Raw genomic sequence first — 25,732 nt, forward strand, 5'->3', positions numbered from 1 at the left:
GCTTTTTACGTGTCTGGAAGACCTAATTTTCCAGATTACGTATTTCTTGCCTTGAGCAAGTGATGCATGCACCATGCAACAACACATCCCATGCTGCATGCCCTAAACACAGTAAGCAGAGCCTTCCCCGACTTCCGCGTCACCTCTTCGAACGTGCCGCAGCCAATAGACGCCTTGTGCCGAGACCGAGGGCGTTCGGTATTGGCTAGTAGTTGTTCAGTGGGCGGGGCGGAGTGTTCCGCGCCGCTCTGTGTGTAGCTGGGCGCCGCTGCCGGCTGCGGGTGCGCTGTCCCTGTTTGGAGCTTCTGTCCCCCGGCGAGGTCCACATGCCTTCCCTGTGAGCCGAGGCAATGTGGCGCGGAAGCCCCGGGCTCCTAGTGCTGTGTTGCGGCGTCCGACGGGGGACTCCGTGGCCAGGACAGCGGCTGTGAGTGGGGAACCCCGCCGATGGAGGCTGGGGCGGCTCGAGCGCCGGGCGGCCCGGCGAGCAGCACGGGGAAAGAGCACGGAGAGGAGGCAGGCTGGTGCCCACCTACCTCCCTGCAGGAGCCGCCGCCGCCGCTTACAGAGGAGCCCCCGCAGTACCGGCTGGAGGACCTGGACACGCTGGCCACAGTGGGTAAGTCGGGACCGCAGCCCCTCCGCTGCAGATGTGCCACATCCTTAAACCGCACACTTCTTGTCTATGGTGCAACCTTGAAATGACACGCTCCCCCGAAATCCCCTCATTCGGACACCACTCACAGCATCACCGGGGGACAGGGCGCTGCCCGCAGCTGTATCCGACATGATTCATGCCAAACCCTCGCCACTTTGCCTGAAACGAATACGAGCTTTGTTCCACTAGTTATGGATACATGACTTTTTGCAAATTCCATGTGCATTCCGAATGTGGCTCCAAGGGTGGTGAAAACTGGTCTTGGGCGCTGGGGCTGCACCTGCTGTTGCACCCATTGCAACGGGCGAGGCAAGGGCTGTTCTAAAGCGAAGAAACCATTGTCACCCACCTCCTTGTTAGATGGGACCCCTCAGCCCAAAAGAACTAGTAGCAGGTACTGCCGATGAAGCCGAACACAGCAGTTGGGTCCGTGGTGTCCGAGTGGGTGTGATGGAGGCTGGCTGTCACCCCCAGGAGCGAGATCCCCGTGGACTGAGTGTGATATTTGACAGATGGCGAATAGCTTGTTAGGTGTGGCCGGCATTGGAGCAGGTGGAAGTTTGGATGTATATGGTGTTTGTTAGCCTGCATGTGCCCGCTCTAGGCTCTCCACCCAAGATGATGTGAATGAGTTCACTGTACTGTGCCCCCACAGCCCCCTTCGTTAAGTCGGTCTCCAAGAGTGGGGCCGCTTATAACTTTAACCCAGACAACTAAGTTATCTGCATGAAAGGTGTGCATGAAAGCTTGTGAGAACACACATGGAGGCTCCGAGGGAGTGTGGTCCTCTGGCCGAGTGTACCTGGAGTAATCGTTGGCTGCAGCTGATTTGGGTGTAGTCGGTGTTCGTGTGCGGGCGGTTGCAGTTAGTAGGGAACGGGACATGTTTAACATTAGGCTTTGGCAGAACGAGGAACAGTTTATAAAGGGAGGATGGGAAATATTGGAAACTGTGAATAATGGAGAAAAAGTAGGTATGAAAGATAAATAGACTGAACTAAAGGGTGGTGAAGAACAAGGCATGACGAGGAATCAGAAGGACTACACTGCCTCCTGTTCTGCAGAGTTGGTGTTGGGCACCTAGGAAAACTTTTGGGGGCCTTGAAATGTTTTTATATACAGACTGACTGCTGAATGTACACAAGCTATCCTAATTGTCAAGGCGAGAAGAGGAGACAGCCTCTCAGAGGTCTTGTAACATTCGAGGTGGAGACCCGAAAGGTGGCTAGAAGGTTGTAGACGAGGCATCCACTTAGGCAGACAGGTGAAGTTCCGAAACACCCTCTCACATGTAGCTGGAGCCCTAAGGGGAGTCTGGTGTAAGAGGCCGCCAGGTATACGCTGCACGGGGAGTGGGTGGGCTGGCTTCTCCTTCTGGCGTTTGTGATCGTTGGACGCCGAGTCCTCGAGGGAGAACTGATGCTACTTTCTTCCTTGCATTCTAGTCGCTGCTCCCCGTGGGGAGGAGCCTAGAATGCGGTGGAGTGAGCAGAACACACCCCTCACAACACGGACCCTTCCCAGTGTAACTCGGGCCAACACCATCATCACGAAACAGTCACGAAGTACACAGTTGATTACCGGCTATCTAAAAACTCCCGCCCACCTCTTGCTGTGAGTCACTTTGATGTTGGTGCACGAACTTCCTCTCAATTCAAGTTTGTCATAATTGAACACGCTGCAGAACAGTGTTTATGCTCTATATGGCATATACGATTTCAATCGCTAGTTGCGTCATAGAAATGTATGATTTCTGTACCACGTCATTGAAAACGGAGTTTTGTGGCAGGTGAACATTATTGCAATGATTGTCAAGTGTGGTTGAGTGCTTAATTGCTGGATACAAAATGCGCACGGTCCCAAATGTTATCAAGAAGCTAGTACTGGTGCTGCCGAATTCCAGGGTTAGGGAATGCCAAGGCAATCTCATCTTGATTGCATCCCACCACTCACTCTTCCAACTTCCTTCATTTCTTGTGTCCATGAACATCACAAAAGAGGCGGATTTGCTATGTCCGATCTGCACATCAACACTTGTCTCTTTCCTATACAAGCGCAACATCACATATCTATATATGTAGTTCAGCTATTGTGTCCATCATACTCTTGGCAGATTGTTCTTCATATCTACTTTTGATTTGCTGTCTTAATCTACATTTATCCATTTCATGCCTTTTTGCTTTCCTGTTCCATTTCAGAGTTTGATGACGAAAAATAAGTTATGGTCCCCAGGGCCTTACGTGGAATGGAAATGGTGGGGCTCCATGAAAGGGGTGTGCCCAATATAAATAGTGCCGGGCATAAACATGTAAATTAAAATTCTCTTAGACTTTCACTATACCTATACGTTTTCACAGAATCACAACTGCAACTTTCATACATGGCCATTGTTTTGTGCTCTTTGCAGAGAGACCAAGCATTGGATGATCAATCAATCAATCAATCATAGACATTTATAGAGCGCTCTACTTACCCGGAGGGTCTCAAGGCGCTGGGGGGGGGGGGGGGGGTGCTGCTACTGCCCGAACAGCCAGGTCTTGAGCTTCTTCCTGAAGGCGAGGTGGTCTTGGGTCAGGCGCAGGTCGGTCGGGAGGGAGTTCCAGGTCTTGGCAGCCAGGTAGGAGAAGGACCTTCCTCCTGTTGTCGTTCTTCGGATGCGGGGGACGGCGGCGAGGGCGTGGCTGGCTGATCGGAGGTGTCGTTTGGGAGCGTAGAAGTTGATGCGGTTGTTGAGGTAGCTCGGGCCTTGATCGTGTAGGGCTTTGTGTGCGTGGGTGAGGAGACGGAAGGTGATTCTCTTGTTGACCGGGAGCCAGTGCAGGTCTCTTAGGTGTCCGGAGATGTGGCTGTGTCGTGGGATGTCGAGGATGAGTCTGGCCGAGGCGTTCTGGATCCGTTGGAGTCTCTTCTGGAGCTTGGCGGTGGTTCCGGCGTAGAGGGCGTTGCCGTAGTCCAGTCGGCTGGTGACGAGGGCCTGGGTGACAGTCTTCCTGGTCTCGGTGGGGATCCACCGGAAGATTTTCCGTAGCATGCGCAGGATGTTGAAGCACGACGAGGAGACTGCGTTGACTTGCTTGGTCATGGAGAGGGAGGAGTCCAGGATAAAGCCCAGGTTGCGTGCGTGGTCTGTCGGTTTGGGTGCAGTTCCCAGGGCGGGGGGCCACCAGGAGTCGTCCCAGGCGGAGGGCGATCATGTATTCTGAACACTTTTTCTAGATCCCCGACATTCACTAAGTAATATTCTGCCTATTAAAACATGATAATACTGGAACACAATTTCCTGGAAAAAGCGCACACTCGTAAGTAATGCAAGATTAGGTAAAGAATGGGAAATATAAACAGGAAAGACATGAATTACATAATTTCATTACCGTTTTCTACACATTTTTCAGAAATCAATCCACGTTTATGCCTTTAAAGTTAAGTACGTGAATACAGGGCCCGAGAGGGACCTGTTTAGATGTCCTTTTTTTTATTACTACCAGGGCTGAGACCTGCCCCACTTAAAGTTTGGGTGACCCCCCAATCATGAATGTGGTTGTATGCCACCTGTACTGTTTTGCTGCTAGAGTTTATTCATCAGTCCCAGTAATCTCTTATATTCTATTATGCTGCATAGCAGTTGTCTGTTTGATCATTTATGTTGAATGGGAGACAGACACTTGGCACTGATCAGAAAATGGTATTTTGTGGTTTTAAGCGATGTGCCCCCCTTGATAAGACTGTTTTGCTGTTTTGCACATGTCAATATTTGGGCTAGTTTTAAATTGCTCTGCTGTGGCAAGAAACTGTCTCCAGTCCTCCTTCGACGGGCCCTTCTGTATTCATTTCAGCGGTGGAGAGAGGCCCTATCTGTTAGAGGTTCTAGTTCTGAAGTTGACTACTCTTCTATTGCCACTGTTTGTGTAACTGAACAAGGAGAGTCTGGTGTGCTCAGCTCCATACCCAGACTACTGCCTTTTGAGCACCCTTGCCATTAACATGATGGATGGAATGCTTGAAATAATGTTGCTTTGGGCTGCATTCAACTGGATTATTTTAGCTTCTTTGTACTTTTTTTAGGACCGGCAACATGCAAACATGCAATGTCACCCCACGTGAGATGGTCTCAATTAAAATGCCCTTCCTGGTCCCTTCCGAACATGAACACAAGCAATTTCAGACCACTGTCCTGGGAAGGTATTCCATAGGTTGAGCATAGGTGTTATCATCCTCCCACCCATAGATTTTGGTGCATCCCCAGATTTACCAAGACTGGACAACCTTGGAATGTGTCAAAATGCTCCAACTTCCCAGGGGTGGCGCAACCCGGTGAAATATCTTTATTTCTCCTTGTTGTTTCCTCTTTCTAAAAATTCCTCAAAGGATAGTTTTGTGCAGGCAGGTGACCTTTCCTACACAAAAGCAATTCTGACTGCAGTGCTGGCGCCCTTGCCCCATGGCTCAAGGGTGTATGCGTTGGCATTTAGCAGCAGATTGTGCTCCAGCACAGGCAGAGAGCAGGGATGGGGCATATACTGGTAAAAATTGCACATTCTTGCCCTCTCCCTTTAATGCACCGCAGCAAGTTTTCTTGCTGCATTTTGAGAAAGTTCGATAAATCTGGCCCTTGGTACTTTAGAATCATATTTCATCTCAGTGGTATTCAGTATATAAAAAGGCCACACACATTCTGTATATTTCTACAAAGTCATATCGGGGTGAATATTTTGATTTGCTCTGCATTCCATCCATCAATTGTGTGTCTTTTGCTTTCTCACTCTAAGTACGCCGGGTATGCCAGTCGTGGGTCCTGGGCTCACTGTGCCACTGGATTCAAGCTATCCTGGCTGATGAGGGGTGAAACCCCGAAATCGGTTCTAGGATGCTTGTTTCTGGTCCAGGGAGGACCTGGCTTGGCATTTCGGGCTGGACTGTTCCCATAAGGCACGTGGTCAAGACTGATTTGCATTGCTTTGGGCTGCATTCGACTGATTATTTTTAGCTTCTTTGTACTATTTTAGACTGGGACCAGCAACATGTAATGTCACACCATGCGAGATGGGCTTAATTGAAATACCCGTCCTGGTGCCTTCTGAACAGGAACACAAGCAATTTCAGACCAGTTTTTTGTCTTGTTATATCAGAGCACAACAATGGTAAGTCTGGCGTAGGGGGTCAAGCCTTTGATTTACAGTTGAAAAACTTTTAATTGCTCGGAGACCAGACATCCAACAGAACTCCCTTTGAGATTCCACTTCTTACAACACCCTAAAGGAATGCCCCTTTCCTTAATATTATTGTAGGACCTTAGAGATGACGAATTTTATTTTACTGTTGTCTGAACTAAGCACATGGTAAAGAATGAAAATCCTCACCCCCCCCCCCCATCTCCAAAAGGGTATCTCAAAAGGCAAATACCCCGTGGCACATCTCCAGTAAATAATGTGCTGTGACTTCAAATTCTGACGCTGTCCTTGGCTACATACCAAACTGTCGAACGGCTGCACATTTGGTACTTCCTTTCCAATATTTTCATAGAAATGTATATTTTTTCGATCTGACTAGACACATCTTTGTCTTTTTCTGAATTAATGTCCTAGGAAGAAAAAAAACATAGAGGCTACATAGGGATGCTTACGCTGTTGACTTGCCCTGTTGTACATTCGGGATTGCAGTTTTGCCCTGGCCTGTGGCAAAAAGTAGTCTGTTCCCATCATCATACTGTTAGCTCCTGCTGTTAGTTTCTCCTTCCTGTAATCGGCTACCTCCTCGGTACGCCCCAGTAGTCCCGCTCCACCAGCGTGCCATCTTCAGCAACTTTATTTTCAGACCAGCGGCGAAGCACAGCACTGGAGCTGCTTTGCAGGCAGTTGCCTCTTGGGCAGGCAGCAGCAGAGCCGGTGCACTGCATGGCTGGTTGCATGCTGTTTCTGCTGCCCTCCCACTCACGTACTCCTCACGCATTTATCACGTCGTTTTATGTCCTCTTTATTGATAATAATTTGACTATTTTTGTTTCGTCCACCTCTCCCTGGCTCTCTGCCCCTATTATTTACTGTATCCACTCAATTTGTTTTCCAATTTCCCCTTCAATGGTCGTCTTTAGCACACTGTTCCTGCTCTACCCTTGTTCATCCCCAAACCTCCTCTCCCCCTACTTTTCAGACCACTGATCTCCAGCATCGCTTTTCAAACATCCATCCACCTTTTTCTACTGTCCAAAATTCTACCATATTCTTACTCAGAGCTTTAAGTGGGATGAAAAAACTGGGGGGTCTCTCAAGGGGGCGTGGCAAGTGTAAATAAGGGCGTACCTTAAAAACACGTAAGCTAAAAATGTGTGCTTAGCATAGTGTGCCGCCCGACGAGTATTTTGCTGTTTCTGTCTTTGCATCCAGATAAATGCTACAACAAGTAACATCATCATACCTACAAGTCAGTATGAATGAATGAATGAATGAAAATAATTTATAATGCGCAAAACAATAACCCGGAGGTATCAAGGCGCCTAACAATAAAATCAGAAAATAGAACCATTCATCCACTACACATAGGCTTGCCGGAAGAGGCGAGTTTTAAGTACACCACGAAATGCCTGTAATGTAGGAAGGGACCTGAGGTCAAGAGGAAGTTCGTTCCACCATTTAGGGGCAAGGGTGGAAAAGGCCCTGCCACCCCATTTAGCTTTTCTGATACGAGGGGCTGACAAAAGCAATTTCCCAGAGGAGCGCAAATTCCTTCCAGGGATGTAGTTGGAAATGATGGAACTTACTCCCGAGTCACTATTTTTTGTGATGACTCTATAAGTCATGCACAGGACCTTGAACCGTACTCGGTATTCTACCGGAAGCCAGTGCAATGTTTTCCTGGCTAACGTAGCCGAAGTACGTCTGGGAACGTCCAGGACAAATCTAGCCGTGGCGTTTTGGACCACCTGTAAGCGCTGCAGGAGGCTCTTATTCAGCCCCGCATACAGCGCATTACAATAGTCCAGCCGCGATCCTATTAATGCCACTGCTACCTGCTTTCTGGATTGTAGCGAGAGATATTTCCTAATCCTCCGCAGGGTGTGGATTAAGCCCCAACAGGTGGAGATGGTTCTGCTCACCTGTCCATTCATGTCCAGGGCAGGGTCTATCACCACCCCCAAGTTCTTGGCAGAAGTAGTGGGGGAAGGGCAAGCTCCAAGGGAGTTTGGCCACCAGCTATCTGACCAGATGTTATTGTTCCCTCCAAACACCATCACCTCAGTCTTCTCCCCATTCAGTTTAAGAGAGTTCTGAATCATCCAGTGACCAACCGCCTCCATACAGGATCTAAACTTGGAGGCGGTCGGCACGTCTGAATGGGAAAGAGAGACGAGGATTTGAGTGTCATCAGCATAGGAAACTATTACTATTACTAGTACTATTAGCTTTCTCAATGGTTGTTAGTTGCATAAGATAAATGAGCAGCAACTATGGCGTGTGTATATAATATTGACCAATCTTCCACTTGCAGTCCTGGTGACACCACAACAGTGTTGTTGCTCCTGAATTTCAAAAAGAGAAGGAAAATCCAGAGAGAAAAGGACTTTTTTTAAAGGATTTCCCTTCCCCTACAACGCTCCCCTGGCATGACATCATGCCATAACTTCTCCACACTGTAGTATGGAAAAAAAAATGGACCGCCTGGGCCAGGGCACAAAACAGAGCCCGATAGAGACCCGTTTCGAGGCCTGCTTAAAAAAACTGCCGGTGCTCAGACCCAGTGAGACCCGGCCCACTTAAAGCCCTGTTCTTACTGCTCTAGTGACATAGAATTGTCTACCTCTTATCTGCTCATGCCATCGCTGTCTGCCTGTACACTTTACACGCTCTTGCCCATCACCATTTCTATCTGCCCAGATTGCACCCCACTTCTGTTTCTACCCCATTTTCTATTTTTGACCCCACTCACCTAGTTTAGTTTGCACTCATTTGTGCATGCCATTGTTTGTATGTTTTAGAACATTAAAGTTCATCCTGTTGGCTTCGTCAATACTTGTAACTAGGTGCAATCAAAGCTTTGCTTTTGAAGGGCTTTATTTACACGGCACGTAAGATTCTCAAACTCTAGCCTTCTGTCAAGATCCATTTGAAGAGATTTAGACATTTGCACTTGTTTCCCGACTTCCTTCACTGTCTAGGAGAGATAAAAAACTTTGCTCTTAAGTCTGTTTACCCCACCCTTATTACAGTCGTGAAAATGAACAATTCAGATGTGCTGTTCTCTTAATTACTAGTAGTTCATAGACATTTCACTTATCCTTATTACCTTAAAGTATATGCTTATATAGGAGGAATGAGACTGAAAAGAAAGTTTGCTGCCAGAGTCGTGAAAGGGAGAGGTATCACAAGCTGTAAAGGGTGGTCAGCAGTTGTAGTAATGAAATGGACCAATATTACTCTGCTGTAATTTTTTTTGCTGATTAACGAGTTGGTTGGTCTGAAAAGGAACACTTCACACTATGCTTGAGCCAGGGATGTAATCTGAAAGTCGTCCAACTCCCCTTTTGTTGCTGTTGGTAATTGATACACACACTCATTTTCTCTGTACAGTCACAGTGTGGATCATAAACCTGAGTTTTGCTTGTTCTTTTCTACGACTTGTTTTTGTTATATCTGAACGTATACCCATCTCCCCCTAACACCTAAGCCCTCCTACACCATTGTAAAATACCCCGAATTTTGTTTGACCTTTTTGCCATTCGAAATAGAACCCACTCCTGGCATTCTTCCCCCAAAACAAAGCCTGGTTACTGGTATTTACTCAGACCTTTTATTATGCATCTTTGGAACTGGCATTATTCTACCTTGCGAAATGCAAAAAAGAACAATTGATGGACTGAATGCTGAACAAGGTCAAACATTCACCCCAGTACAGAGATCTGGGCCTAAATCCATCGTTTTTTTGCTCACCATGCCATTTATTTCATTAATCTTTATTTCGATCACAGATCATAAAAGACACATAGCATATATACAACTTAAAAGCTTATTAAACATGAAGTGATCCAATATTTAAAATGGTTTAAACGAATCGTAAAATAATCCAGTATATTTCATTCAGCTAGTCCTTCTTTCATTTTTATTTTTTTTCCTTCTACACCAGTCTTTTCATCGCTCGGGTTCGGATGTACCACATTGAAGTCAGAAATTTCGATAAGGCGAAAACTAGAGTGGGAGAGAGAGGTCAGATTTTAAAACTCTGTAGGCTGGTTGAAATGATCTGAAGCCCAAGTTCCTAAGTAGCGGGACTAACCAGTGTTTCCTACTCCTCTCGTAGCCTTTACAGAAAAAGACAGCGTGCACGTCGTCCTCCTTCTGGTAAGCACATATTGGACAAGTTGCTACACTAGAGCGAGATTGCCATGACGCTGTAAATGAAGCTAGTGGGAGGCATCCATATCTCCATTGTAAAAATAGTTTTCTCGTTATTACAGGTGAGATTGCGTCTAGAGTGCTTTCAAGGCAATAAGAGTCTTTCACTTTCAGGAACAAGTGTGTCAAGGATCCTTCACGCGTAGCATTAATAGCTCTTGTGAGCATCAGTTCGTAATATGCTCTCACTAATGCCTTTTTTGGAATCTTTATACAAGAGTTTGCAGGATCCGTCCATAATTCCGGGTATCCTATCTCCTCTAGCATTCCCTTGACATAGGTCATCCAAGGGATCCTATTGGCGTTCCGTAGCTCCAAAAATTCCTGAAGTTCCTCTCTATAGTTTGTGAGGTCAGGGCTACACCACAACCGCCTCCAGAAGGTTAGGGGTTTGAGTCCCAGCTCCTCTATTATTGGACGGATTCCCAAGTCTAGTCTGAGGGGGAATAGGGGGGTGCTCTGGGGAAGGGCAACAACCTGCCTTAAAAATTTATTTTCTGTGGACTGTAAGTTATGTGATTGAGAGTGACCCCACAATTCTGCCCCATATGTGACACCCGCCCGTGCTTGGATTTTGTAGATGTGCATAATTGGGGTTAGTGGGCGATAGAAAGATTTGTTCGCCAGACGCATTATGCCACCCGCCAACTGTGCCAGTTTGATGGACACTTTAGTCTGGTGACCCGTCCACGTTAAATGTTCGTTTAAGGTGATCCCCATTTAAGTTTAGGCCCAGCCATATGCAAATCAGTCTTGACCTGGCTCCTCATGGGAACAGTCCAGCCCGAACTGCCAAGTCGGGTCCTCCCTGAACCCAAAACAAGCATCCTGGGACTGGCTTATGGGGATCCCCCCTCATCAGCTAGGCTAGCATGACTCCGCTAGGCTAGCATGACTCCAGTGGCATGGTGAGCACGGGCTCCACGTTTGGGCATACCCGTCCCACTCGGGACGATGGATGGAATTGATGGATGGACTGCTTAACAATGTCAAACATTCACCCCCAGTACAGAGATCTGGGCTACATTGAGCCCATCTCCCAAACAAACTGCGGTGCCTGTTGTGTTGCCAAAGTTCCTTGGGAGAGCAAGTCATAATTGAGGGCCACCAGCCCTGTGGGCGTGCTGTTGGACACTGGGGAACACACTCTTGGTTTGTTCTTTTCCATGTAGACTTTGTCCCACAGCTATTGACACAAGCATTTTCTTTTCTCAGTTATGTATCGTTGGGATAACTCAACATTTTAGGTAGACTCAAGAGGGACATTGGGTGAAGCTATTCCCAACACGCTCACATGACAAGTTTGTCTGTTTTCAGACTTCCTACTTAGCTGTTATAGGACAATCCTGTAAATATAGATCACCAGTCAGGAGGAAGGGGGTTGAACTGTCCTTGCCTAAGAGGGAGTAGACAGAGATATGTACAAGTAGTACTATCATACACTGGTATGTGACCCACTTGGCCTTCAAAAGGTCTAGTATGATTTAGTATATGTAGCACGTGCGTAGATTTTTTTTGCATTGATTTTTGTACTGGGCTTTTGCAACAGAGGCTGTAAGCACATTTCTGAGTATTGGATACAGCCACCCGAAGTTTTGCAGATGGGAGCTGTGTGATGGGCGTGCTGTGGAATTGCAAACCAGAATTAAGTATCTTGAACTAAAATCCAAATGTTTTGGGTCCCGGTGGTAAGTAGAACCCACACCTAGGTAGTTTACCCAGTCCTGTTCAGGTAGTTCCAACAACAAAGACTGCACCTAAGAGTGCAACAGTACATAAATGTAGTGCACTGAGGGCCAGATTACAAGTTGCACTGCACCCCCCCCCCCCATAAAAACCGTTACCATGTGGTGACATCCCTCTAGTATGAGTTAATGCCCCTGGATTGTGGGATAGGTGCAGACCTGGTTTTACCAGGCAGAATGTTTCACGGTATTCTCTTTTTATTGGGGATTAACAATCACAATTAAAATTTTCTCTGCAGCGGTGGTAAATGTGAGTTTGGGTGGCTGGTGCAGAAAGAAGGTGGGAAGGGAGACAAATGAAAGGGTCCTTCCCTTTGCCTGTTAGTGGGGGGGAGGCAGGTACAGGGCTGGGCTGCACTTTCAGCTAGAGCCATCTGCGATTTTACTGGCTGTGTTTTTGACAGCTTAAATCTGATACCGTGTTCTCACACCCGAAATTGCTGGTGCGGGAACACTGGCCAATTTATTATTAAGCAAAGTTCCCACGCGGGAATTTCCAATTTACCATCGGGGTAAAAGTGTTATTTATGCATAGGTGCTTGGTCTGATCTCTTCTCTTGTGAAGGGTAGTACCACTTATTGTACAGTGGGTTGCAGTTTTGTATTTTAAGCAGCGCTCTGATAAATGTTAAAATGAATGCTTGTGATTTTTCTTGCTCTGACTTGTAGTTTGCTTTGAAACGACCAACAAATCTGGGTCATGTGGGTGTTTTGCTTTCATCTTTATCCCCTTTCATTTGCTCTCAATTTCTTAATCTGTGGCATGTGTCCAGTGGGAATGCAAGTTCACAGATGAGCAGCTTGACCTTTTTTTTTTATGAGGCTCGTGTTCTGGGTGTCGGGGATCAGGGGAATATTAATGCTTTTAAAAAATATTAAATTGTAAACTGAGTTGATATCTTACTATTCGGTCTCTCGATTGAAAATATATTGTGTTTCTTTAAATTGGGACCCTCCCACACACACACACACACACACACACACACACACACACAATGGAGTTTGTGTGAAACGTTCTCTTGTATTACCCACGCTCTGTAAAATGCCAGCTGACGATGGCCTCGCTTATGTTAGGCTATTTAAGTTGCAGCTGTTCCTCTTCGTCTGTTTTTGTGCTTCTGCCACAATGTAATTGCTGTCTGTAATCTGTAAAGAATTTAATATCCGAGCCCCTCTTCTCAAAAATAGCTTTAGAATAAAACTGCTGATGTTGCATGTGAAATTCTAGCTACACTGTACATCGGAACAGGTGGCTTTTCCAGTTGCTGTTGCTTTCCTGGCACAGTACGCCTTTGGCATTTGTTGCTGTGTGAAGTACTCAAGCATTCAGGGCCGTTTGGGTGAATCGGTAATGATAGGCGGATGTCACATTTGCAGATTTTAGGTCTGTACCCTTCGTCTTGGACTTTCTGGTGGCTTTGATGTATCCCCTTGTGTAACAAGGCAATTTGAAAATAGTTTGCCTAAACAGACTGCTTGACAAAAGAAATGTCTTCCAGTTCTATCACTTTCCTTTGTCTTATTGCCCCCTTGCATTATGAGTTTTTGTTATTAACCAAATTAATACTCGTCATTTTGTCGACCACCATGAGGTTGATAATCTGGATTATCCCTCCTGAATTTGTAGTTTGTGGACCAATGTTTTAGTTAGCGGTGTGATATTACCTAATCTTGGGATATGAGGATCGCAAAAAATGTTACCCAACATAATTGTCGCCTTTTCCACGCAATGTCATCCAGTTTCAAAGGAAACAGGTTTCATGTCGCCATATTTTATTGAACCAAAAATTTGACAAATATTTTAAAACATTTTTTTTACGGCTGAGCTTTTCTTGAGAAATTTTACCTAGACTTCAAGTTCTAGGGATACTGTGTTGAAAAAAAAGAGTACTGGGGACAGGAATAAGCATCATAAGCCTATCAGTTGTATAGAGAATTTAAAAGTAACTTATCCTGAAGCAGGCCCGGTTCCAGGAATTTTCATCTGGATTGGCTAAGGGTAAGATCGGCTGGGCCAATGTGGGCCCAATTTTTGTAAATTCTGGAGGTAGCCTACAAACCCCGAAATAGGCATACAGTGCATCTAGAGAGTTATTTGAGAGTAAGAACTGATGCCTATACTCAACAGCCCCAATCCTCATGATTTCCAGCAGGCCTGGCTTCAACAGAAGCACCTGGATTCCATCAGATTCTAATATTCGTTCAAGGTTAAGGTGGTCCCAGTTACCACACCTAAACCATGACATTTTGCACAAGGTAGACTGGCCACTTGCAATTTGCCCAGACACCTGTGCTGCCGACTGTGAACTATGTAACTGTTTATTTTCATGTCATTCTTTTGCGGTGTACTTTCATTGATAAAGTTTAAAACAGAGCAACACATTTGAAAAAAGCAGATTTCATGCCTGAGAAGTGTAAAACCATTAATTGCAGTCAAAACATGTACCGTTCTGGGGCCGTATTACTCGAGTGCCGCGATTACAGAAGAGGCTGTAGATGCTTTTGCAGCCCCCTTCTGTAATACTGAAGCGCTGGCACACATGTAAAACCAGAGCTATAGTCAGAGGATGTTCCCTTATTTGTACGGGTCGTGATACCTCTTAGCCCATCCATATTTTGGATGTGGATGCAGAGGCAGACTGACACACATCATGGGAAACAAAAGTAATCGTCCAGACTCTCAGAATACTCCAGTGTGGCTCGGTTTTGTACCAGTCTGAACTGAATGCTCCCTAAAGTGCATTTGCTTCTATCCGGTCAGGTCATGTTATGTTGGTTTTTAAAGCACACTTTCACCTAGCGGGCATCCTGGAGCTGAGGAGGTGGGAGTTTAGCAAAGCCTGGTGCCTAATGTGGTCACTCGAAAAGCCAGGTCTTCAGCTTCTTGTGGAATTCAAGAAATGAAGAAGAGCTCGGATGTGTAATGGACATAATGTCATGGTTTAGGAGCGATGTAGGAGAAGGCTCAACCGCCGGATCTGGTTTTGCATTTGCATGGTTTGTGAGCAAGTAGGAATCTTGCTATCTAAGGTGTATGGAATGTTTGTGAAAGCAGGTGATATTGTTGAGGTATGCTGGCCCAGAGTGCCTTAAAAGTTTGGAAGAGGAGTTTGAAATGTGCCTGCTTGGGAATGCATAGCCAGTGTGACGCCTTGAGGCGAGGTGAAATGTGTGAGTGTCATGGGAATAGGGGAGTGATTCTGGCTGCCATGTTTTGGATGTCCTGCAGCCTTGCGATGAGATGCTTGTTTATCCCAGTGTATAGGGTGTTATTGTAGTCTAGGTTGCTGGTGGCAAGAGTGTGCATGATCACTTTCCGCATGTTTACTGGGAGCCATTTGAAAATCTTCCTCAGCATCTTCAGTATGTGAAAGCACAAGGCACTGGATGGGTTTGCCTTGGGCTGTGATGTTGAGTTAGCAGTCAAGGTTGAGGCGAAGGTTCTTGCCTAGGGTGATTTAGTTCTGAGGTAAGCTTAGCTAATTAGCATTAATGCCACCATGTGTCTATCATTCCACATTGCATAACCCATGGTAGCCTTTTCTTGAAATGAATTAAGATCAGTCCCAGTATGAGTAGATGTGGGTAGACAAAGAGTATCACCAGGGCCACTGAATTTCTGTGATAGGAGAGGACCAAATTATGCAGCAGAGTTGATTAAAATATGCATCAAGCAAAGGCAAATTATGTGGTGTAATGCGGTGACATTTTATGATAGTATTACTTCATTAATAATGTTATTTTTTACACTTGTTACCACTGTCTGGGCCTAAGTTGCACCACATTAATACACGTTTAACACACACCTATAGCAATAAGCAACCGAAAGGTGAACTATCAACCCTTGAAAAGGGTCTTCAACTGTGCTACATATGTTGTAGCATTTTTAGTAACTGTTTAGCCCTATGAGCTAGGAAATTTTTTTTAATCTGCAGATTATGCAGCAGATTATAGATTATGTGGCAAATCGATAATTTTGCAGAAAAAAACACAGCCATAAAATGGCATAATTCCAACGGCATTGACTATAACCTGAGAATGTGCAATGCACTGTAACAAGATACCAAAATATGAAATACATTTGTAACTCTTCCATACTTGTGAGAACAAATTCAGATCAACACAATATCTTACTTGACATAAGTTATTTACTTCACCTCAGCATCTGACCGAAAACACAGACATGCTTAGCACCCGTCTGAAAAGGTAAACTTACATTTTTGTGTAAGTTACCTATTTTTTAATATTAAAAAACTAAAAGATTAATTTTGTGAATAGTAACTTTAAGACTGTGGAGCGCCGCACCCGTGGTAGATACTCTGCACATAAAAAGTTAGGCCTCTTCTATCTTTTTTTTTTTGCAGAGCTCTCCACCCCGACTGCGGCAGCTCAGGAGTCGGAAAATTATTGTTAGTAAAAATAAACTCATAGTTTGTGAATACAAAAAGATTGTAAACTTACACAAAAGTGTAAGTTTACCTTTGTGAATAAGCCCCATACTCTATTAGGCATCGTAACTCCACATTAATTCTTGGAGGACATTTATGATTCCCTTGCCCTGGTAGATGCTCATCCAATGAGGCCTGCACTGCTACTATCTGAATAGTATAATGCATTCCACACCCTGCAGTATATTACAGTGTTCATCTTACACAAGCTAAAAATCATAAACACTCTCAGAACCCCCACACAGACAATAATTGATGTGCAGAAGACCGTGCACAAGTCTTGGCCCTGGTGTCACTGTACCTGCTGCATCATTGGTAGATAAACCTCATATTACCACTCCCCCATCTAGAGATGGGGCCTGACTGAAAGCTTCATCTGTGCTTGTTCCTGAATCCGGTCTCTGGTCCAGCTTCAGGTGCAATTGGAACTTCAAACCAATAATGAGCCGAGTGGTCATGTACCTGCCACCCTCAATGTACCCAGGATGTGGCATTACAGCAGGAACTTCCATCTTTGGAACTGAACAAGATAGGTTTGAGTCTCGACGTTGGCGCAACATCCTGTAATTCTGGCTAAATGTGCAGGGCCTAAAATAAATGAATGTGATCTTGTGTAATGTAACCAGCGTTCATGTAAAGCGATTCAATACCTCTAGATCGAGTGGGCACTACATAAAAACTGCACAAAGAGGTAAAAACAAAGCATTAGCTGATTTGTACAAAGTGAAAACATAAAACCTGGATAGAGTGCAGCTTCCCCCTTTTAAGCTGTGTGATCTTGAGTAAATATTTTTAGTCAGAAAAACTTGTTTTTCCTAATATTTGTTCATGAAAGCACATTAAAATACATTAATTCGAAAACCTATGAATACAAAACCTATTGTGGTTGATTTAATAGACTAACGTTGCTCTAAATAATCTGAGCCACATACAGGGTCCACAGGACAACTGTCTTGCCTGTTGGTTCAGTAATGGCACTGTCACCAGTGTGAGGTCAGGGCAGGTATGACGCTAAACTCATATTTAAAAGTAATCCCTTTTAATAAGTACTAATTCAATGCAGGGTATATTGTGGCATATTGATGTCACATGTGTTAAAGAAATACATTAAGAGCCAAGCCAGAGCCTTAACTCTGCTCTGGTGTTCTCCCTGCTAATTTGTAAGCTCACTCACCTCTAGCCCCAAACCACACCACCCAATTTTAGTGTTGAAGAGTGAAAATACATTATTCTCTTAGCGGGACAGTGGATGGGAGGGGGGGCAGCCAAACATATATACTGTTTAACTGTATTACCAACAATCACAGCCAGTGGGGGCTGCCACCCTGTAACACAAAGCGTTGACGATTATATGAATAAAAATCAATAAAAATATGTTGACATTAAAAAAAACAACTTTCCGAGGTTATGATGGAAGAAGCACTTAATAGTGGCCTTCTCCATGGCCTCTTCTGTGGCTGGGTGGGCCAAAGGTCATGTTCGAATGGGCTTGGCTCTCCCAGCCCCCCATGCTAGAACCGGGCCTGTCCTGAAGGAAGATAACCTAGACAAAATGCAGTCACTGCATCTTAAAACACAGTTTTCATAAGCAAAAGTAACAACACTATTAACGCGATTTAAGTTATTACAATTGTTTTGGAGAAAGATTGAATCTATGTACATGTACATAAGGTTTTAATGAAAAGGGGTATTCATATTTTTCTTTGTTTTTCTTTATTACATTTGAGACCGTTGGAGAAATGGTAAAACTATTTCCTAATAGAAGATGGTTTAAGATCGTCGAAATGGGAGAAATACGAGGGCTTTAGAAAAATGCCAGATGAGCTGAAACTTATTTTTTTCTTTCTGCTTTTCTTAATGATTGCTGTATACAAAGCGCTATCTTTCTTCATTTTGTGCTGAACCCAAGACTTATTTTTATGCTTAACAAAGCATTTGGACTTAATGCGTCTCTTGAACTGCTTGACAAAGTTCGGTTGAACGAGAACATGTTTGTAAAAGATAGAATTTCCCTTGGTCATGTAAAAACCTGTGCTTTGGAACTGACTCCGGTGGAAACTAATTGGATTTGATCACACTTAATTTCTACCAGGAGTTAATACCAGAACTGTTCCTTCTACACAAACCAGTTGTGGCACAGCCCACGTAGACCAGGCCTGTCAGCTAGTCGACTACTTTAACACCACATTGAGCCACAGGATGGCTCATTGAGTTGAACTCTTTCTACTGAAGCATGCAGCGATCTGCAAGCCATGAGTTTGAATCCCTACAAGGCTGACCAACTCAGAAGCTAATCATTCAGAGATTAATGCATTCAGAACCATTAAATAGGATAACCCCTGGTGTTTACATCATTTAGAGTAGTCAGAAATGTTTATGAAGCACCACAGAAGGCAAGTATTGGCAAAGCAAGTAGGTCTGCTGTTGTATGCAAGCCTTTTGGCTTTGTCAGTGCTTGTTTTGTCTTGTCATGGGTTTGAACATCTTTGTAAAGTGCACACTCCTCCGTCAAACCCTCAAAAATTGGCTAAACAGGACCATTTTTTTAGCCTAAAAAACGTATTGCCGTAGTAGTCCCTGGCACTAAAGGGAGCTAATTTGTGTGTGGATGTGAGCCTTGTGAAAGGGATGCATGGTGTCACTCACAGTGACCTCAGTCAGAAGAGGGCCGACCCATTGCCCCATGCTATATATGCTGTAGAGGGCTGAAAACAAATGTGAATGTTACAATATCTGACCAATGGATGAAGAGGGCTGGCTGAAAGCCCCACTAAGTAAGTATATTTTACATATAATGTCACTAAAATCAAACGGCCTTGGTTGACGCAGATTTAAAAGGGCATTGTATGGCAAACCTGAAAAAATGTGACAGTTTGTCTAGCATTTAGGCTTCGATCCTGTGGTCTACTGATAATGTAGCAAGAATGGGAAACACGAGAATGTCCATAGACCACTGCCCAACCGCCTTTGATAAGGGAGACCTGAAAGTAACTTTTAGGCGGTCTTTGAAGGCGACTGATGTGGTAGCCTTTACAGTTTTCATGTGTCGGCCTATGCTTTGCACTGAACACATCTGTTATCATTTACACCGTCTGGATATATGGATACTAATAAAAAATACAGAGCCAGTCGTTTTAGGCGTCGTTAAAGCTTCGAAGCCGTTGCTCTGCAAACCTCGAGTCTCGTTGCCAGGCCGTGCCCTCTATTTTAAAAACACCTGATTGCTAGCCGTGCACTCACTCCTTCCTGTGCTGACCTGACCTCCTTTTCGCTCCCAACTTTACCTGCCAGCGTTTGCTCCTACCTGTCTGACTAGTAATACTGTGATAGCCTGCACATCCGGCCCTGTCAGCAGCTTTGTGGAGAAAATAAAGGAAGTTTGTGCTGAAAATATACACACTACCCATGTGTTGCAACTGTGGTGCTGGAATGTCTAACTCAGCAGTGACAAGGCCCGCTGTGTTTTTTTGTTGAAGTATTTCATCCGCACCCGTTAAAATAGATTCAGCTGCTATCGAGCTTTCTATTGTCCCCCGAGCGGCCGAGTCCATTCCCCGGAGGAGGGGGGGGGAGGGGGAGGGCACACGTGCTGTAAAATATGTACCCAGCCTTTGCGTGCCAGCGTGTTTATGAAGTTTTGCAACATCTACGATATTTAAAGGGATTCTGTTAATGTAATTTGTAGGAATTCTTTGACGGTGCTCTGGCAGTCAATGCATTATTTTGATTTAAAACGGATCCCCCTGCGAATGTCAAAAGGAAATCCTCGCTCTCCTCCATTTACATTTTGATTTTCTCCGTGTCCACGCACACTATGTACTTACTATGTTAGAGTGAGTTCAGTTTTTTCCCCATGGTGAAAGATACATTTGTAGTTTTAAAATAAACATTTTGTTGTTAGTAAGTGCCTCCCAGGCTTACTTGTCTATTAGACTCTGCCTATAAAGCTAAAGCCTGAAGGACATCTCCTGGTCTACAGCTTTCCTTGCACTTAGTCATTGATATTGTTTCTCTGTTCTGTATTATTAATTTGTATTTTTTTTTTACCCTTCTATGAGGAGGTTGTTGGCTTCTTAGCTAAACCTCCTCTGAAAGCATATATGCACTGTTACTCTTCAGCTTCCAACTCTGTGGTCTTCCATAGCTATCCAGGGGATTTTGGTTATTGTTGCTGTAAGTATGTAGACTTGATAGAATTACATCCTTTTACTTAGTGAGGTGGCCTGGATCTCCACTGCTTCACTCCAAAGCTATTTTACACAGGGAGCTGTGTTGTATGGGTCGATTTACAAATGTATTCAGTGCTCCTCAAGCTGAGGCACTTGTGTTTGGTTTACGTGCTCTGATGTAGTTCTGATATAAACCACTTTCAAATTAACTCACATGGCACACACCCACACCATTTTCTAGCACGCATAGACATATACTCTTAACCCTCTTCTGCCGAGGGCCATATATATTATCGCTAAGGACATTCACCAGCATCTGAGACTGGCGCTCTAATGGGTTGATATTTGTTATGGAGAAATACCCTATACTTACAATAGAAAGAGCTGTTGAATGCTAGTTACGTAATGTGTTACGGATTAAGGCCCAGATACATGAAGGGAAAATCTGGTCGCAAAGGGGCAGATTCTCAGAATCTGCCCCTTTGCGACCTGTATTTTTGCATTTGGGATGCATCAAAAATCGCAATTTAAGGAATCTCTAAATTGAGATTACTTAAATTGCGATTGCATTTAAGGAATCCCAAATTGAGATTCATTAAATGCAATGCAACAAAGTAAAAAAATTAGCGATTTTGCTAATAGGGGGGAGCAAATTACCATGAAATTGACCTTCATGGTAATTTGAAAAAACTTTGAAAAATGCACTTTAGTGCATTTTGCAAAGTTTCATGTTGCGCACACACATGCCCTGAGGGCATGTGTGTGCGCAACATATGTGCGCAGATTAATTTCAGGGGTGCAACAGGGTGTCCTTTGGATACCCCTGCACCCTTGAAATTGCAATCTCAATTTGCGATTTGCTAATTGCTAATCGCAAATTGAGAATGCCCATAGGAATGAATGGGGAGGTATTCCTTAATTGCGACTCGCAATTTGCGACTCGCAATTAAGGAATATTAAGAAATCACAATTTTTTATAGCGATTTCTTCAAGCATAGCATTTTGCGATTCCTTATTAGCGAATCCTTATTCTTCGCTAATAAGGAATCGCAAAATGGATGCTTGATGCATCTGGGGGTATGTCTCAGCCTTTCTTTTGCATGGAGAAAGAGTCCAGCGAATTTTAAATTGACCGAGGTTGTCATTCTCAAAGGTTCCGCTATCTCTTCTTTCAATCTAGGCTCAAGACAGCCAAGGTGCATCTCTCACTTGCTATTAGTGAGCAGCCTGCGGGACAATGTGCTCAACGTTGGATCATTGTGCCACCTCAGTCCAGTTCGAGTTTCCTGCCTGATGCTCTGGTGCATAGGGGATTTTTGGTCTGGCAAGGCAAACATCGGCACCTAATGTTTCCCTCCACTTATAATCGTAACACAAAACAACATTGATCATTGTCACCAGGTCTGATCTGGATCAGTGTATGCCACAAGTAAAGCTGCTCATGTCAGCTGTGTTCTGATGTATGAACTTGGATTTCCTTTTGTATTGCCGCATACTTGCCAGAGTTCTGAATAGCGAACTGGATCTCCGAGGGATTATTGACATGGCTTGTGGACCCATAGTTGATGCGTGCATAAGCAAAACCAAACACCCTGTCATTGATAGGTTGTACCGTAAGAAAATGTAAGGGGTTCTGTTTCTCTCCAAGTATGCTGACTGACCTTTGACCTGAAGGACTGCAAATGCTCAGTCTCTTAGCACTTCATTGAGTTGTTTTTTTCTTTGCAGACTTCCGCTTCTTGCAGAAACGTGTGCAATATGTAGGTTCCTGCTCCCATGCTTAAAACCTAGCGGGGCAGTCTCCGTAAAGCCTTTCTTCTATGTTCGGGCGTAGGGTGGCATTTGGGCAGGATCCATTGGTGTCTATGTAGGGCCATGTATGCAATGACACTCTTACTGGATTGACCAGTTAATGTTTTAGTACACCTACTTCCAAAGGATGAGCAGAGAAGGCTTGCTTCTAGGACAGTGTTTCCCAAACAGTGGGTCGTCACCCACTGGTGGGTTGCAGGCTGATTTTTGGTTGGTCGCTAAAGGCCAGGCAATAAAGATACATTTAAATTCTGTGTTTATCGTGTCACATTTGCTGCGCTTCAAAGACAGAGAGGTGAATGTCAGGCTATGTCTTCTGCTACTTATTTTTTCCCAGGGAGACTGGTGTTTACAAACTCCTCTCACTTTACAGTCTCAGAAATAAAAATAGAGGGAATTATTTGTCAATCCTGCTAGGGTACATAAGTGTAAAAGTAAAGCTGGAGGATATAATTTTTTCCTAACCCACAACAAAATGTAAATACTTGTAAGTGAACTGTACAAATTAAGCAATTAGAAAAGCAGAATGAAGGGCACGTTGTTTTTTTGCAATTCTGCAGTGTGACTGAAACTAAGATTTTAATAAGATCAGAAAAAATCTACTAGGTAATGCACACATAATGAATATTCACTGAAAACCGATTTCCGCACATTATTTGTGTGTAATAGTTATATCTATAAAACAGTACACACAACGCCACCAGCGGGGGACCACAAGTGTTTGCACTCAATTCAGTCTGATAAAGTTTAGTGTCCTGTGCATACGCTTCCAGCACTTGCCGCCGTTCGGTGTCACTGGAGACCAGAGAATAGGAAATTCTTCGAAAGGAAGGTACACCAGGAAAAAAGTTTCAATTTTGCAAGATTGAGTACATCATGTTCCTTTATTATTCCTAAATATTTAAAAAATCAGCCAATGTGTTTTGTTCCTGGATGCCTAGGAAGTTCATCGGGGCTTAAGGTGTTCACAGTATTTTTAGAGTATTGGTTGATGTGCCATCCTATGGCAATCGTTATATCACAGGGTTAAATTTATCCCGTCCACAGATGGTGTAAGGGGCCCATGTCATGCCCCAGCTGATCATGGGCATGCTACATCATCCGAACAGCGTCTGGCGAGAGAATCCACTCCAGATGAGCATGGCCCCGTAAGGGGAGGTAGCTCTTTGATATTACCTGTGCTTGTTGAGTGGATTTTAGGACCTAACTACGGTAAAAATACCTGTAGGATGCCCATAAATGTACCTTATTGTGGTGTCCCAGTGGTACGAGGGCTGCACAAATGGGCCATATTGGGGCCGGTGTGTCTTATGGTTGACATGTTCCATCCAAAAAACCACGTAAAAGGATGGTGTTCCATTGCAGCATGCGGGCTATGGAATGCGTTACATGTTCTAGGTTTACATTGTGTTGTATATATTTTGGTGTACTGTTGTGTTTTTTTTAGTTACTTTATTTTGTGTATCAGAGACCAAAAAAATAATAACACAGTGTATTCGTATGTATTCACAGGCGTTTTCAATTGAATAAAAAATGAGTTGTGTGATTAAATCTATTACCCAGTGAAACTTTGCTTCCTTGTGGACCGTATTTGTTGTATGTAATTTTTTTTCATCTCAACACTAAGACATACAAGATGTCTCTTACATTTAAAGATGAAAAATACAAAATAATTTATCACAGGCAGGGTGCAAGCAAAATTCAGTGCAGACTATAATCATTGAATTGATCAGGCATTCTGCGTATTCTGCTGCTGTTCACAGGACCCACTCTAGAATTTCCATGATCCACCCTAACATTATTCTGTGGTGCAACACTACCACTGGCAACCCCCTCCGGTGATTATACAATTGTGGTAAACGATGCTTCTGCCTCTTAAACTCCATGTAAATCCAAAATTGCAGCTCCCTGGTCTTTACTACCATCCATGCATCATGCAATCACCTTATTACTCAATGAAACCCTATTCATATTCCTCACCTTTTCCCCTTTCACATGAACAGCATTTTTAAAGACCACAATGACTCTTACAGGATCAGAACAAGACGCTGCTCCTCTTCCTACCATCTTGTTTTCCTTGATACGTACAAAACCACCAAACTCCATGTACTGTTTGCTAGAGGCACCCCATCTCACATTCATATTGAGTTTCATTCTGTGTTTATACTCACCTAGTGCTATCCTTGTACTCTGAAAATCAATTTCAATAACATTTACCTTCCTATTCTTCAACCACCAAGGCACAAGCCCGGTACTTGGCTTCCATACCAATAACTTAAATGGACTAACTAGCGTCACTAAATTTGGGGTAGTTCCCTGTGCCATCAACATGGACTGCGGTTCTTTTCTTCAATTTAATCCACCCTCGATAGCAAGTTGAATAGCATCCTTCACAACTCTATTAAATCTCTCCACCTGTCCATTGGATTCAGTATGGAAAACCGAAATCCTTCAGTAATTAACAACACATTTTGGTCACATTTTAGGGTGTAGGTGATAACAATCTGTTGGCCATTGTCTGAAACTGTTTCCTCTGGATTCCTTCTCTACAGAACAACTCATCCAAAAATTCGACAACTGTTTCTGAAGTTACATCTTTGGCCATTTTGCTTTCAGGCCAATTTGAAAAATAGTCCACTACAACAATGCTATATGTTTCTTGTCTGGGCAAAATGGCAAATGGACCAATAATAATCACACCTAATTTCCTTAAAGGCCCAACTGGAGGTTCAATGGGTAATGCATCAGTTATTAGCGCCTTAGCCAGTTTGTCACTAAAAGCAGAGTTGTGACAACATCTCACATGATGATCCACCATACTATCCATTCCAGGCCACCAAAAATTCTTAACTCTTCTTCTGGTACCTGAAGTTCGTAAATGTCCTTCATGGACACAAGCAACAATCTTTTCCTTAACCCAAATGTTGGTAAAAATTTGTCTCCTCTCATTATCACACCTTTCTCAATGGCCAGTACTTCAATCACTTAAAAATAACCTTGGCAATTCCACAGAAACATTATGTTCTTCAGGCCATCCATTAAAAATTAATTTGGACACCGCACTCAGCGTAGAATTCCAAGTCATCTCTGCGTACCATGCTGATTCATCAAAACAGGTTCCGTCAACATCAATCATGCGGACATCTGCATACATGAATGCTACTTCACACTTACCTCATCCTTTTCTAGAAGGATTTTCCCCTGATAAAGGCAATCTTAGCATACAGTCTACATGGACATTGTTCTTACCCGGAACAAATTCATTATTATGATGGAAAACCTGTAACCTAGATGCTTAACAGGCCAACCTGGCTGTCAAAATAGGCCCCCACCTTTTGTCATGTGCACCAGCGTTATGTGGTCATTTTAATCACAAATCTGGTGCCCCTTAAAAGCGGTGAAATATTTTCAGCACCCAAAACGCATGCTAAAAGTACCCCCTCTATAACAGAATGCTTTTCTGCTTCACAAAGTGTTCTTGATGCATTTGAAACAAACCATTACTTTACAGCACTTT

The 25,732-nt window shown here is 44.0% G+C and overlaps 1 protein-coding gene across 1 annotated transcript in view; it reads left to right on the top strand.

Moving 5' to 3' along the window:
• The first annotated feature begins 218 nt into the window (after positions 1-218).
• PRKX (protein kinase cAMP-dependent X-linked catalytic subunit) overlaps positions 219-25,732 on the top strand; it is a 412,224-nt gene continuing 386,710 nt past the window's right edge. Inside the window, exon 1 of the mRNA XM_078657985.1 lies at positions 219-619. Coding sequence (XP_078514111.1) covers positions 448-619 — 172 coding nt within the window. The 5' untranslated portion in view covers positions 219-447. The remainder of the gene's footprint in view (positions 620-25,732) is intronic.

The sequence above is a fragment of the Lissotriton helveticus genome, chromosome 8 (genome assembly GCF_964261635.1).
Source record: "Lissotriton helveticus chromosome 8, aLisHel1.1, whole genome shotgun sequence".
In the NCBI taxonomy this organism is placed as follows: Eukaryota; Metazoa; Chordata; class Amphibia; order Caudata; family Salamandridae; genus Lissotriton; species Lissotriton helveticus.